The sequence below is a fragment of the Artibeus jamaicensis genome, unplaced genomic scaffold, assembly GCF_021234435.1.
Source record: "Artibeus jamaicensis isolate MK-2021 breed Jamaican fruit bat unplaced genomic scaffold, CSHL_Jam_final contig_76, whole genome shotgun sequence".
In the NCBI taxonomy this organism is placed as follows: domain Eukaryota; kingdom Metazoa; phylum Chordata; class Mammalia; order Chiroptera; family Phyllostomidae; genus Artibeus; species Artibeus jamaicensis.
The window spans coordinates 27668052-27681919 of NW_026521954.1; the positions used below are offsets into that span (position 1 = coordinate 27668052).

At 65.1% G+C, this 13868-nt stretch overlaps 1 protein-coding gene across 2 annotated transcripts in view; it reads left to right on the plus strand.

The window, feature by feature from the left end:
* The window catches only part of GAK (cyclin G associated kinase), a 39815-nt gene that overhangs the window by 18342 nt on the left and 7605 nt on the right, over positions 1-13868 (plus strand). For both annotated transcript variants that reach the window (XM_037126953.2, XM_053672265.1), the window contains exons 12-19: positions 5233-5282; positions 5741-5889; positions 6106-6228; positions 6924-7057; positions 8070-8264; positions 8543-8660; positions 8953-9032; positions 13313-13506. In XM_037126953.2, coding sequence (XP_036982848.2) covers positions 5233-5282; positions 5741-5889; positions 6106-6228; positions 6924-7057; positions 8070-8264; positions 8543-8660; positions 8953-9032; positions 13313-13506 — 1043 coding nt within the window. The remainder of the gene's footprint in view (positions 1-5232; positions 5283-5740; positions 5890-6105; positions 6229-6923; positions 7058-8069; positions 8265-8542; positions 8661-8952; positions 9033-13312; positions 13507-13868) is intronic.

Below are 13868 nucleotides of genomic sequence, written 5' to 3' on the forward strand. Positions count from 1 at the left end.
CACGTGTGGTCTTGTGTGGGGTTGTCCCCATGTGAGAGGGTGTGTGCACGTGTGCTCATATGCACATGAGCTGGTGCATGCTTTGCATGTGGGCGTGCTTTGTCTAAGCAGGTGTGTCTCGGGAGTGTGTGTGTTCACATGCGACAGCAGGTGTGTAGGCATGCACACAGGTGAGTGAGCGTGTGTGGTGTGAGTGGGTGCACACGGATGTTCACATGTGTGTGCATGTGTGTGGGTGTCCGTGGGTATGAGCAGTTGTGCGCACATTCATACTATGGCGTTCATGGATTCCGTGTGCTTTTGTGCTTGGTCTCTGGTGACCTTGCACAACGGGAAGAAACTGTTTCTGCCCAGGCCCCGGGTCCTGCCAAGCCGGGCGGTCACTCGCACCTCCTTGGTGACTCCCCAGGCCACGCCTCAACCAGGAGCGTTGCCGTTCCTAGTGCGTGTGCTTTGGAGACCTGGCAGCGGCGGTCGGGGGGCTGAGGTTCGAGTTCCGGGCGAGGAGGGCAGCCGGGTGCACGTCTCTTGTCCTACCAGTGGGGGCGGCACGTGGTCCCAGCTGGGCTTTCGCAGCACAGCCTTGAGGACAGAGAGCAGGCGAGTCCTGGGCGTGAAGGAAGTGGCTGAGCCTCTCTCAGAAAGGGAAACGCAGGTGAGGCAAGGTGGGGACGTCTTTCCCTATGGGCCAGTGCTTCACAGCCTTTTGCCACAACCTCGGGGTCCTGGGCCTCAGCCACCAGCTTCAGGACAGTGACGGGCGGGGTGAGTGTGAGCGCTGGCGGCCCTGGTGGGAATGCGAGGCAGCAGTCTGGCCTTGTTCACAGCCCAGGCACAGGGTCTGCATAAACCAAGGGCAGAGCAGGCGCTTCTGTGGGTGGAGGTGACAGTCACCCTGCATGGAGCCACCCTCCCAACCCCGTCCACACTGATGCTGATGCGGGGGAGCGAGCAGCCCAGCCCTGACTGAGCTGGGCGGCCTGGGCGGCGGCAGCTGCAGTGCTGGCCGGATGAGGAAGGTGGTGCGTCCCGTCATCAGCAGCCAGGGTTTCTAGATCAGGGAAGGGGAGTTGTCGGGGTTCCAGGACAACCCCCGAGCAGCTTTGGCACGGAGCCCTCGTAACCGACCACTTCAGAGCCAGGTGCACATCAGCACAGGGAGAGCCCCATGCTGCACGGTCTGGGGACCAGGCATGGCTGCCAGCCCCCACTCCCTGTGGTCGCGCCGACCCCGAGAGTTGAGGTGGGTCACAGGGGCAGCGTGCAGTCTCCATGAGGGCAGAGGCCTCGGCAGAGGCCCCACGTTCTGCACACGGTCGCCTTGGGCATCCTGTCCATCCCGAGCGCCAGGGGTGCCCTCCCAGAGCCCCCAGGTGCCAGCGAAGGCCAGCCTGGCGTGTGGGCAGGCCTCTCTGGATAAGTGGTCAGTCTTCTGGGTGGCCGTCTGCTGCCCGGGACACACACTTTAAACGAAAGAAGTCCCAGAAGCCCTGTGTTCATTGCTTTAGAATTAACAGTGTGAGTCACTCGTTTGTGGCTGTCCTCGCCGAGAAGGCTCTGGAGAGGTGGTGGCCCAGCAGCTGGCCCATCACAGCCTTTCTGTCCTCGATGAGCGGCAGGTGGGCTGGCAGGAGCCCTGGGCTTCTCTGAAAGCAGGGCGGCCACCGTGGACTCGGACTCGGGGGGCCTGCCGGCCAAAGCCGGGACTGCTGGAGCCCCAAAAAGCGTACTGGCGGGAGTGTATGGAGCCACCTGGGTGCCGGCAGACTCAGGAGTTTGCCGTGAAACTCCCAAACCAGCGCAGTGCTGTTTCTCAGACACACAGCAAAGGCTGGTCATGAGACGAGGGGTGGCCCTTTCCCTGCAGGGGTCAGGCGTGGCCGGTGGCCGGGCCTTCGTGCACCTGACCGTGTGTGCAGGCAGCTGGAGTGGAGGCGGGGCACCGCCCCCGCAGTAGGCAGGCCCTCCGGTTGCTGTCTTGGGTGTTGGGCAGGGGTTCTGGCCGCCAGGGTGCTGTGTGCCACGGGGGCGCCCAGCTCGGGCCTTGGGGGTGTGGCCCTGGTCACTGCTAACAGGGACTTTCTGGGCCACTGGGCCTCCTCCTCTGCTGCCTCATTGTAGGGGTGTGGACCCAGAAGTCCTGGGGGGCCTGACCTCAGGGGAGGGCCCTGTGTGAGTTGCAGGTGTGGCCTCAGTGTGCCCACAGCCAGCCCGTGTCCCGGAACCTGCACCTGGCTTCTCGTCTGCTGTTCCTCATCCATCTGAAGCCAGGCCTGGGACTCCCACACTCCCCACACCGCCGGTCCCCGGACTTCCCGCCCTGTGAGGGTTTGAACGTGCCGCGTCCGTCCCCCGGCACCAGGCGCCCGGGTGGGGAGCCTCGGCGCTCTGGCGACATGCGCTTCACGCCTGCATGCAGCTCAGTTCCCGGGGTCGTGTTTTGTCAGGTGTTTACATCCGACGTCCTGCACAGGGACTCACCGTGACCTGTTCGGTTTTCATGGAAGCACAGGTGCGCCCCACACGCCCCTGCCTACCGAGCCTCCGTGCTCCCCGTGCAGGAAGGCCCTTCGACGCCCAATTCACGTGGTTGGCTGTGCTTTAGAACACGTGTGCCGAACGAACGTGTTTTTAGTGACGTTCTTGTACATTCAGGTCTTTAATCCACGTGGATCCTACTTGGGCTTTTTTTTTTTTTTTTAAGACTTTATTTTTAGAGCAAGGGGAAGGGAGGGAGAAGGAGAGGGAGAGAGAAGTTGATCTGCTGCCTGTCATGCACCCCTCCTGGGGACCTGACCCCATAACCCATAACCCAGGCAGGTGCCCTGACTGGGAATCCAACCAGTGACCCTTCGGTTCACAGGCCCACACGCAGTCCACTGAGCCACACCGGCCAGGGCTCATGGGGCGTTGTCATTGGTTCCCGTCTGCTCTCCCTGACAAGCGTGGCCTCTGTTGACCACAGGCTGGGTGCCACCCTAGGCTGCTGTCCAGGTCCTCCGTTTGGCCCTGACCCCATCCCTGCAGCCAGAGCCGCTGCTGTCTGAGGCGCAGGCCTTCCTCCTCCTCCTCCCCGCCCATGAAGGTTGTTGCTCAGCTCTTTCTCCAGACGAACTGTAAACGTGTTGCCTGTGTACTCACTTGGGACGGTGCGTTTCACTCACTTTGCCACCAGGTGAGGGACAGCTGGTCTCTGGTGCTCCAGCTGGGAAGCAGCGCCAGGCTGTGGTGTGAGGTGGTCAGGCCGAGGACGGGCCCACGCGTGCAGGGCCAGGGGAAACGGGGCGGGACCCTGCAAGTCAGGAAGGAACGCGGGCCTGTGAATAACCTGTGCGGAGACCGCGAGTGTCCCAGGGGAAGAGAGCACATGGGTCCGTAGCTGATGGCAGCAACGTGCTGGGTAGTTACGGGATCTAATTCCGTCCCAGCTGGTGTGGCACAGTGGCTTGGCTGTCACCCTGAAAGCCAGAAGTTTGCGGGTTCGACTCCCGGTCAGGGCACACGCCTGGGTTGCAGGCCTGGTCTGTGGTTGGGGTGTGCGGGAGGCAGCTGATCGGTGTTTCTCTCTTCCTGTTTCTCCTTTTTCCCCTTTTCTATAAAAATTAAAAGTAAGTAAGTGAAAAAGATCTAGTTGTGAGAAGCAGTTTTTTTAAAGGAGAAATTAATAAATTATAGAGGGGTATTTTTGTAACACTGGAGACAGAAGATTTCTTAGATGAGGCAAAAAAACACATGTCTTGGAGGAAACAATAAATTTCAGTAACTTAAAAAGTCTCTTCCTCGAAAAACTGACATTTCTTTAAAAAGAGCAAAACTGGGCGGCGTCTGTCACACGCGGGAGCCGTGGGGCCGGGCCGCCGGCGAGCAGAGCGAGCCCTGCTTCTGGCCGCCCTGCCCTGTGCGCCTCGTTCTGGCTCCGCTCTTCGTCCGCCGTCCACGGTTGGAACTGAGTGTTTCGTGTGGCTCCGTCTCTGCCACTCTGCGCGTGTTCTGCTTCTTTCCACTGTCCCGTGCGGCCGCCCTGGGGCCCACGCCAGGGACACCGTGCCCCGGCCAGGTGTCGGGAGAGCTCTGTGGCGGGCGCCGTGTGGTCTGACGCCCGGCCCTGACCCCGTTGTCACTGCTGTGCCCCCACACGGATGCCTGAGCCACGGGCATGGCCACTCGTTGGAGAGTTGAGGGCGACTGCAGTGCAAGTCCCCGTTTACCTCCGCTTCTTCCTGTGACACTTGCCACGACGCTCGTGAAGCAGGAGTAGCTGCCCGCAGTGAGCTCCTCCGGTGTTTGTCTGGGAAAATCTTCCTTTTCACCCACTTTGCAGGATAATTTCCCAGGGCCCACAGTCCCGTCTCGTTATCATCTTTCACACCCAGACGGTCTGTCCTGCTCTCAGTCGCGTGGTGGGTGAGAGCTCGGGCTGGTTCTCGTCGTACTTCCTTCCTCTCAGATCGGGGTGCAGTGCCCCCCACTCCCTCGAGGTGTTTTCTGACCTTAGATTTTCTGCAGGTCGCACGGGACTCGTGCCAGGTGTCGCTCTCCGGCCACTCCCTGCTTGGTGTCCTCTGGGCTGCCCAGGTCTGTGGTGTGGTGTCTGACGTGACTTTGGAAACTCGGCCACCGCTGTCTTGGCTGTTTCTCCCATCTCTTCTCCTGCTCTTTCCGCCGTCCCCACCGTGCGCGTCCCTGCTCCTGTTTTCCCACAGCCCGACGTCTCCCCAGCTGGGTTTTGCAGCCTCTGTGCTCCTTGCTCTCCAGACTTTGAGGGTTCTGGTCAGAGAGTCTCTCCTCGGCCGGGTCCAGCCTGACCGGCCCACCACGGCACGTGCGCCTCTGGCCTTTCTCTGGGCGTCCACCTCTCTGCCCGTGTCGCCGACGGTTCTGATGTGCCACCTGCCTCCCCCATCAGCTCACCGACGGCAGTCGATTCCGATAGCCGATCCAGTCCCTACGGCATCCAAACCCGGGACTGTCTCCCGATCGCCAGATGTGGTGGTGGTTGTCGCACACAGGACAGTACTGAGTGCAGACCAGGGGCCGGGCCCCCCTTACGGCCTGAGGTTCCTCCCCACTTCTCCGGTGGGCGCGAGCCCCACACACGTGTGCCCGTGGGCTGCAGCCTGAATGGGAGACCCCCCACCCACCGTGGCCTCCCTGGGGCTCAGTCTGCCTTAAGCTTTTGTGACGTAACCATGGAAACATCCTGCACTAACGAAGTCCTCTTTCAAATTGCAGCTACGCCAAGGGAGACTTGGACATATCTTACATCACGTCCAGGATTGCAGGTGCGTTTGCTGTAATTGCCGGGCACTTCTGCCCCTGCTGCTGAGAGATGGGGCACAAAAGTGTGGCCGCTGGGCAGGGCCAGGGCACTTTTCGGGGACCACTCACCGGCTGCGACGTGGCCAGGCATCTGTCCCTGTGTCCGGGGGCCCTAGGCCCACAGTGGACATTGCCGGTGTCGACCCAGCGTCTCCCCTCCGGTCTGAACCTTCTTGGCGCCCTGAGGCCAGGGGAGGTGTGATGCGCAGCGTGGAGACCCAAGCTCACATTTAAAGCTCGAGTCTCCAGGCAAAACCCAAGCACGACCCGGATGCTTGTAGACCCTGCATCAGGCCTGGGCAGAGCCCACCCTCCCGGGCGTGCGGTCCAGAGCTCCCCCAGGGTCTTCTGTGGGTGGTGGACAGGCAGGTGGGTGGGGTGGGGCCCTGTTGCCTGGTGCTGACGAGGCTGCTCCCCCCAGTGATGTCTTTCCCGGCCGAGGGGGTGGAGTCCGCCATCAAAAACAACGCGGAAGACGTGCGGCTGTTCCTGGACTCCAAGCACCCGGGACGCTACACGGTGTACAACCTGTCCCCGAGGACGTACCGGCCCTCCAAGTTTCACAACCGGGTGAGGGGCGCGGGGAGGCGGCGGGACAGCAGAAACCAGCAGAGCCTCCTGCTCTCGCCCACGGGGGTGCCTGCACCTCCGGGACGTGAGCCCTTCTTCCCGCCGGCCCAAGTGTGGGGAGGGCCTGCTGCCGGGTCTCACTGCCAGGTGTGCAGCCACTTGGCGCAAACCCGGTCGTGGACGGGCGCAGGGGCTGAGCTGGCCCGGTCCCCACAGGTGTCCACGTACGGCTGGGCTGCCCGCCGGGCCCCGAGCCTCCGCAGTCTGTACAGCGTGTGCCGGGACATGCACTGGTGGCTGCGGCAGGACCACAGGAACGTCTGCGTGCTGCACTGCACGGTGAGTGCCAGGCCGCGCCCACCCTCCCCTCTGTGAGCTGGGGGGTGTCCCTGCCCTGCTCGGCCCCGGGGCCAGGCAGAGGTGAACCGGGGTGATAGGCAGTGATGTGGGCTGGGGTGTGGGGCTCCTTGCTGAGCACCAGCCCCCTGCCGCTGCCCAAGGACCAGGGGCGGGGGGCCCTGGGCCGGTGTGTGGACCCCTGCAGGCCCTGGAGGGGCAGCGGTCCAGGCCTTGGGCCCCGCAGTGCCCTGCCCCGGCCTGAGTGCGGCAGGCAGCGCCCCGCTGTCTCGTCCCCCCACACAGCAGCACCCACAGTGGTCTCGACCGCCCGCTGCTGAGGCCGTGGTCTGGTGGGTCCCGGCTCTGTCCCTCCTCACTGTGGCTGGGGACCACCCTGGCCCTGGCTGCTGAGGCTTGTGTGTCAGTACACACCAGGAGTGATGGCAAAGAGGGTTCAGTGGCATCGGTGAGCGTGAGGCCGGGACAGTGGGCGTGAGCCGAGCCCCTTGGCACACGCTGCCGCCTTGCGCTTTTCGTGAAGGGGCTGTTCTCCTTTGGGGGCGGGGTCCTCAGCTGCTCGGGTGCCTTTCTGTAAGTTCCAGAGTGCGCTCCCAGCCCAGAGGACCGGCACCGCCCCCCGCCCCAGGGGGGCGAGGCTGGGCCCCTGAGTGAGCGGTCGCCTGCCCCTGTCCTAGGACGGGAGGGCCGCCTCGGCCGTGGCCATCTGCTCCTTCCTGTGCTTCTGCCGGCTCTTCAGCACCGCCGAGGCCGCGGTGTACATGTTCAGCATGAAGCGCTGCCCTCCGGGCATCTGGCCGTCCCACAAAAGGTACCCATGTGCCTCTCTGGGGACACTGACAGTTGTAGTGTCCCAGGGTCATTGCAGCCGTGAGGGGGCAACAGAAGGGTTTTGGGAAGGGGTGGGGATGGTGCAGTGTGGGGTGGGGCTCTGGCCTGGCAAACCAGCCCTGCCCTGTGCTGACGTCCACGGCCCTGCTCTGCAGACCAGCTGGCCAGTGGGTCCAGGCAGGCCCGTCTCAGCTCTCCTGGCCCGAGCCAGCGGGCCGGGCTCCTGCAGCAGGTGTGGCCGTGAGGCCTGTGCTGGGCCGTTTGCTTTCCTGGACAGTGGGGGCGGCACCATCTGCACACATGGGGGTTTTATTTGGGTGGCGATGCGGGACAAAGGGAAAGTGTCACACAGCCTGTGGACGGTGGGTCAGGTGGGGCCTGGAGCTGAGGGCACAGTGTCCTGTCCCTCGGCTGCCCAGGGAGCCGCAAGGGCCGTGACCTGTGTGCAGGGAGGCAGGAGGGCGGGCGAGGCCCCCAGCACAGTGAGGGGCTGATGGCCCTTCTTACACACTGGCCCAGAAGCCGCTTTTGCTCCCCAATCCCAAATACACGGCGGGTCCCTGCATGGGGCGGCTGCCGCAGGGTTCGGCTGAGTGAGCTGCTGCCCACGGCCAGGGGCAGAGCCCAGGAGAGGGCTCAGCGGGGGTGTGGGGCAGCGTTCACCCCGTGGCTACTGAAGAAAACAGCTTCAGAGACCAGCTGGAAGGCCCCAGAGGCGGGGGAGCCCTTCCTCCCGAGCAGCAGCAGCAGGGTGACGGGAGACGGCCTGCGACCCGCAGGGCGAGCGAGGGGGAGGCCGCACGTTTGGGGGCCGGGACCCACGCCTCAGGGGCAGTCGGCGGCACCGAACACGGGCGTTTGATCGAAAAAAGATCCCGTGTGCTGACTGGAGCACCTGCCACGTGGCGTGCAGGCTGCCCAGCACGCATGTGGCGTGGCATGCGGCCACGCACAGTCGTGTGACGTGCCACGCCCTGCCGGGCCCCCTGCAGGTACATCGAGTACATGTGTGACATGGTGGCCGAGGAGCCCATCACGCCGCACAGCAAGCCGGTGCTGGTGCGGGCCGTCGCCATGACGCCCGTGCCCCTGTTCAACAAGCAGAGGAGCGGCTGCCGGCCCTTCTGCGAGGTCTACGTGGGGGACGAGCGCGTGGCCACCACGTCCCAGGAGTACGACAAGATGAGGTGCGCGGGCCGCCCTCGCTCACCCGGGGCCGCCGGCCCCTCTGGGAACGAGGGGGGGCGCCGTGGGGAGGCGGGCGCGGGGGCTCCTGTGATGTCACGCCGAGGAGGAGCTTCCCGGAGTCACTCCCTGGGGCACCTCCCCCAACGTCATCGAGTGTAACTGAACAGCGGGTGGTGGGGTGGGGACCGAGACTGCGGTCCCTCGGGAGGGTGTGTGGCCGGCGCCTCTCCGCAGTGTGGTGTTCGTCTCATTTGACCTCCTCCTCACTCCACCCTAGAGATTTCAAAATCGAGGACGGCAAAGCGGTCATTCCACTGGGCACCACTGTCCAGGGGGACGTGCTCATTGTGATCTACCACGCGAGGTCCACCCTGGGGGGGCGGCTGCAGGCCAAGGTGAGCGCACTGGGCGGCCCGGGTCCCACGGGCTGGCACGCCTCCCCTGGCAGCTCACGGGGCAGGGCTTTCTCCGGGGACGCGGGGGTCCCCCCACATCATGGCGCTGCCGCCCGCTTGGGGTCTTGGGACCCGAGGAGCCGCTTGCCTGAGGTGCAGTCCCACCATCCCTGGGTCTTCAGCACCTGGAGGTGTGCGCCAGGCGCTCGGAGCTCGGTGACCGGAGGGTGTCTGACATGAGGCCCGGTGCCACGCTCTCAGCTCAGGTGTGTCCTGTGTGCTCCCTTTGCAGATGGCATCCATGAAGATGTTCCAGATCCAGTTCCACACGGGGTTTGTGCCTCGGAACGCGACCACGGTGAAGTTCGCCAAGTACGTTGGTGCCACCGAGAAGGGCGGGGCCGAGGCTGGTGCTGGCGCAGTGCGGGGCCCGCAGCCCTCCACCGCGCCCAGGACAGAGTTCCAGAGGCGAGGCCGGGGCGGCCAGGCCCAGGGCTGCAGGTGGAAGCTGCGACCTCACGGTCACGGCGATGCCAGAGGACGGGCCCCACGGCCGGGCCCCACGGCCGGGCCCCGAGCTCAGGAGGGAGGAAGAGAGAGAAGCGCGTGAGGGGGTGTAGACGTGCTCGGGGAGCGCACGCTGGGCCCTTTGTCGGGGGCCTTCGGTCTGTTTCCCAGGGGCGAGTCCCTGGGGAGCCCCCCAGCGTCCCTGCCGCGACAGCGGGCGGCGTGCCCTTCGTCTGGGACCTGCCCGGCCTCCTGGGGGCTGGTTTCTGGCTTCCTCTGCCCTCAGCTAGTCCAGCACCAGCCGGGCTGCTGTTCCCGTCCCCCCAGTGTGGGCTGCAGGCGCCCCGCCCGCTGGCCAGCGAGGAGAGGCCGAGAGCGTGCGGTCACCGAGGCCGGCGCCTTCCGACTCGTCAGTCGCGACTGCGCGAGCCCTTGCGTGTCTCAGGTTGCTGCTCTTCTGCCGTCAAGGAACCTTCCTGGCTCCTCGCTGACCCGAGTGAGAGGGACACCTGCCAGTGTCCCTGCGGGAGGGGTGGGGTGGAGCGAAGGCTGAGGGAGCCGACCACAGAGCTGACAGCAGGAGGCTCGCCAGTCTCCGTCCAGACTTGAGTCCCAGGCGTGTCCCCCGATCTGAGGTGTTCAGTGTCCAGGATGCCCACGTCAGAAGGGGTGGTGGCCGCCCCTGTGCCCCTTGATTCCTCGGTAGACGGCGCTCTCCATGCTGGGTGTGGCGGCGCCAGAGGGGGCGCCCCTGTGTGTTCCCCTGGTGCCGAGCACCTGCTCTGTGCGCAGGGCTCTGCTGGCCACGGGGGTTGGGGGGTTAAGGGGGGGCGGGCGATGGAAGTTCGTGGGCCAGTTTAGAGACGGAAGTGTGGAGAACTGCCGCTGCGGACTGAGCCCCAGCCACACCCGGCACGAGGCAGTGGGCTGCTTTCTCCGGGGCCCTGACTGACTGAAACGCAGTGTTCGAGCGCGCCTGGGGCCCGGGCCCAGCCCGGTGCCCTGTCTCAGGCACACACGTGGTCCGTGCAGAAGGGGAGCCATGGGGACGGTCCACAGGCAGCTGCTGCCACTCCTTGTGTCCTGCCCTGCGACGGGGTCACTGGGACCCACGCCTGGGTCCTGGGAGGACAGAGCTCTGACTGGGGCCTGGTGGGCTCGGTGCACTTGCCGTGGCCAAGACTCAGATGAGCGGCGCCGGCCTTGGGAGACCGAGGGGGACCTTCGTGTCCGTGTGTCATCGCTCGTCATGTGGCTTACGTCCGTGTCTCTGGGGTGCCTCCCTCCTGCGGGCACTTAAAAGGTGAAGTCACGATTTGGAAAGGAGAGACAGGTGTCGCAGCTCTGGCCTTTCTGGGTTTTTCCTCTTTCGGAGGAAGATAAACTCCCAGAACTTTGATAGCGTCCAACCACGAGGACAGCTTGCTCCAAAAGCATTTGTTTTCAAAGGGAAAGGAAGCAGGAGACGGAGAGGAAGAAGCGGGGGGAGGTGCTGGAGACGGCTGAGGACTTGGAGCGACTGCGTAGCAAGTGCAAGAACAGGAAGGCGGGGGGGTTCCCTGCAGACCCGGCTGTGCCCAGGGTGCCGTCTCGGCTCAGGAACCGAACGCAGTGCGGCGGGGGCTGTGCCGTGACAGAGCTGCTGGCAGGGCTCGGCGTCGGGAGTGGAAGCATCTCGGGCCCCGCGAGCGAGCAGGGAGCTCGGGACGGCGTTTGGGAGACCAGACAGGAGAACGAGGCCAGAAGTGACACTTGGAAAACCGTTGGCTCAGACGTTGTCACACTCACGGAGACATCAGTGCTTAGACTCGTGAGCTGTTTCCGTGACGAGGGTTCTTGGGAAAGAGAGGAGCCCATTGTCTCGCGTGCCGCAGTGAGGGGCTAGAAACCAAGGTGCGGACTCCAGAGGCTCCTGGCAGGAGGGGAGCGACTCCGAGCCGCCCGGCGGCCTCTGCGGGGGCTCTGGAAGTGGCTCATCTTCGGTGAAACCACCCTTCAGACTCGGAGCTCCCGAGAACAGGAACTCGCAGACGAGTGAGAGGTCTCGGCTGCAGGAGCTCAGACGGGAGACTCGCGCCTGCATCCCTGAGGCGTCCCTGACGGGAGGGGAGGTCCCCAGGGTCGGTAACTCCACAGGAAGGCCCTCACCCTGCGGTCAGCAGGGGGACAGCCGCCTGGTGCCCTGACAGGAGGGCCAAGAGGGACAACTGTGGTGTCGAGGGCCAGGGGCCTGCTCTACGGCTCTGTGAACTCACCGTGCGCCTGAGCGTGTCCCCGAGGGCATGTGCCCAGGGCAGAACTGGACGCAGACCAGTGTCCCCCCACGGTGATTGTCCCGCCCATGTGAGTGACATGGGTGTGGCCGGTGCAGCACGTGGGGGCCTCCGCATCTGGGGCACGGCCCTGGGGGGCGTGTGCGTGTCACTCGCACACGTAGGTACACACAGAGTCTTGTGATGAGAGCTTCTCAGATCCACTCTCGGCCACTTCCAAACACGTGGCCTGGTGCTGACCATGGCAGGCTGGACGGTGGCAGGGGCATGATGAGCAGGGGCGTTGGGTCCTGTGGTTGCCGGTTCAGGCCTCGGTGGGGTTGGAATGACCAGGGGGCCGGGGGTCAGCTTGGAGAGGCCATGGCCTTGGGGGCCGAAAGGAGGGTGGTGGGTGTGCCAGAGACACTGCCTGTGTGCCGCTGGGGCTGACGGGGAGGTGGCATCCCCAGGACACGGGGATGGGTGTGTGTGTCCCCACGGGCAGTTCACAAGGGATGCAGACACCGGTGCCGGGAAACCGGGCTGCACAGGCCTGGAGGAGTCTGTCCTTGGGGAGGCCTCCTGTGACAGGGACGTTCTCCACCGTAGGCGGGGAAGGGTGGCAACCGTGACGCAGGTCAGCAGGTACGTCTTGCAGCCGAGCGGGGTCAGGAGGCCAGCGGGGCCTGGCTGCCCGGCCCTCCAGGTGCCATCCGGGTGCTTCCTCACTCACAGACCTCATTGTGCCCTCACTGGCCCGCCGGGCGGGGGCCCAGGCAGTCTCTTGGGGTCAGCGGGGTGGGGCAGTGGGATGGGGCCAGCAGTGTGGGACCCGGCCCAGCCCACAGAGGCCCTACGCTCCCCCCCACGGGCCCGCCGCGCCCCTTGCTCCCTGGTCCTTGCTAGCCACTTGGCTCCTGCTTTGCCAGCATCACCGTCTCTGGGTCGACGCCTGTTGGTTGTTTCTGCTTTAGCTGCCTGGCCGCAGGGCCTTCCTGCTGTGGGTCCCTGACCTGCAAAGGAAGGAGGCTGTGGTGGCTGCCGGGCCGGGATTGAGTGGACAGAGGGGCCGCCGCCGCCGCCTGAGAAGGGTGTGAGACTTGGGCCCATCCACCCCGTCCGCGTCTGCAGGAGGGAAGGCGGGAGGCCCTCGGACCCTGCCCTCTGGGTTGGACCAGCTCGCTGAGTCTGTCTGGTGGAGCACCCGCCGGCCCTCCTGTGCCCGGGGTGGGTCTGTGTCGGGCAGCAGGGCTCCTCCCTCAGCCTCTCCAGTCGCCACCTTTCTGTCACTGTGCTGCTGTGTCACGTGGGACAGTCACTCCTACAGGTGCCCCGCAGCATGGAGGACCTGACCTGGGGAACCCGTGCCCAGCCGCGGTGCGGGGCTTGACCACACAGTCTGTGAGGGCGACGTCAGGCCTGGTCTCGGGGTACACGTGGCCGCCCTGGGCTCCCCAGCGTGGTGCAGACCCACAGAGTCGGGATAGGCAGGGAAAGGGCAGCTGGAGTCTCCGCCTGCTGGGGCAGCCAAGACGCACCTGCCTCCCACCTGTGCCAGTTGGCGCCTGGCGGCCAGAGTGCTCCGCGCTTTGCCTGCCCCTCCCCCAGCAGGGACGTCGGGAGCTGCCGTCCCGCACGCAGTGGCAGGGCTCGGGCACCTGTGCACAGCCGAAGTCGGGGACACGGCATAGCGTTTTCATGCAGACACCTTTCACATCTCGGCCAGCCCGGCCTGAACCCTTGGCCCCTGTGCCAGCGGTGGCTGGTGCGGCTGGAGGGCAGGGACCCGGCTCTCCCTGTGGCCTTCGCCCGTGCCGGAGAGCACCCTGCCCGGCTCTGGGTGTCGGGGTGGCTGTGAGCACGTCCCTGATGGGGCCTGGCATCGCACTGTAGGTACGACCTGGACGCGTGTGACATTCAGGAGAAGTACCCGGACCTGTTCCAAGTGAGCCTGGACGTGGAGGTGGAGCCCCGGGACAGGCCCAGCCAGGAGGCCCTGCCCTGGGAGAGCTCAAGCATGAGGGGGCTGAACCCCAAGATCCTCTTCTCCAGCCGGGAGGAGCAGCAGGACATTCTCTCTAAATTTGGTGAGGGCCTGTCCTGACCCCAGTGCCTGGAAGCCCTTCCGGGTCAGATTGTGTGTGGGCGCAGTTAAGGGTCTAGGGGCGCCAGCCTTGGGGGCTGCTGTTCGGCGTCTGCCTATGGCACCTGCAGCTGGCAGCCCACCCCCAGGGACGGTGGCAGGCAGGGCCCTCCAAGGTCGGGTCTGAGTGACGGGCCGAGTCGGTGAGGGCGCATTTGTGGGTGCGCATCCATTTCACAAGTGACCCGAGGGGTGGAGGCCTCATTCCAGGCCAGTGGGGCACAGGAGCCGCTAGCACACACGCCCCCAGCTCCGCGCCCGCACATCTCACCTCAGAGCAGTCACGCGAGCGTGTAACGAGTGTGC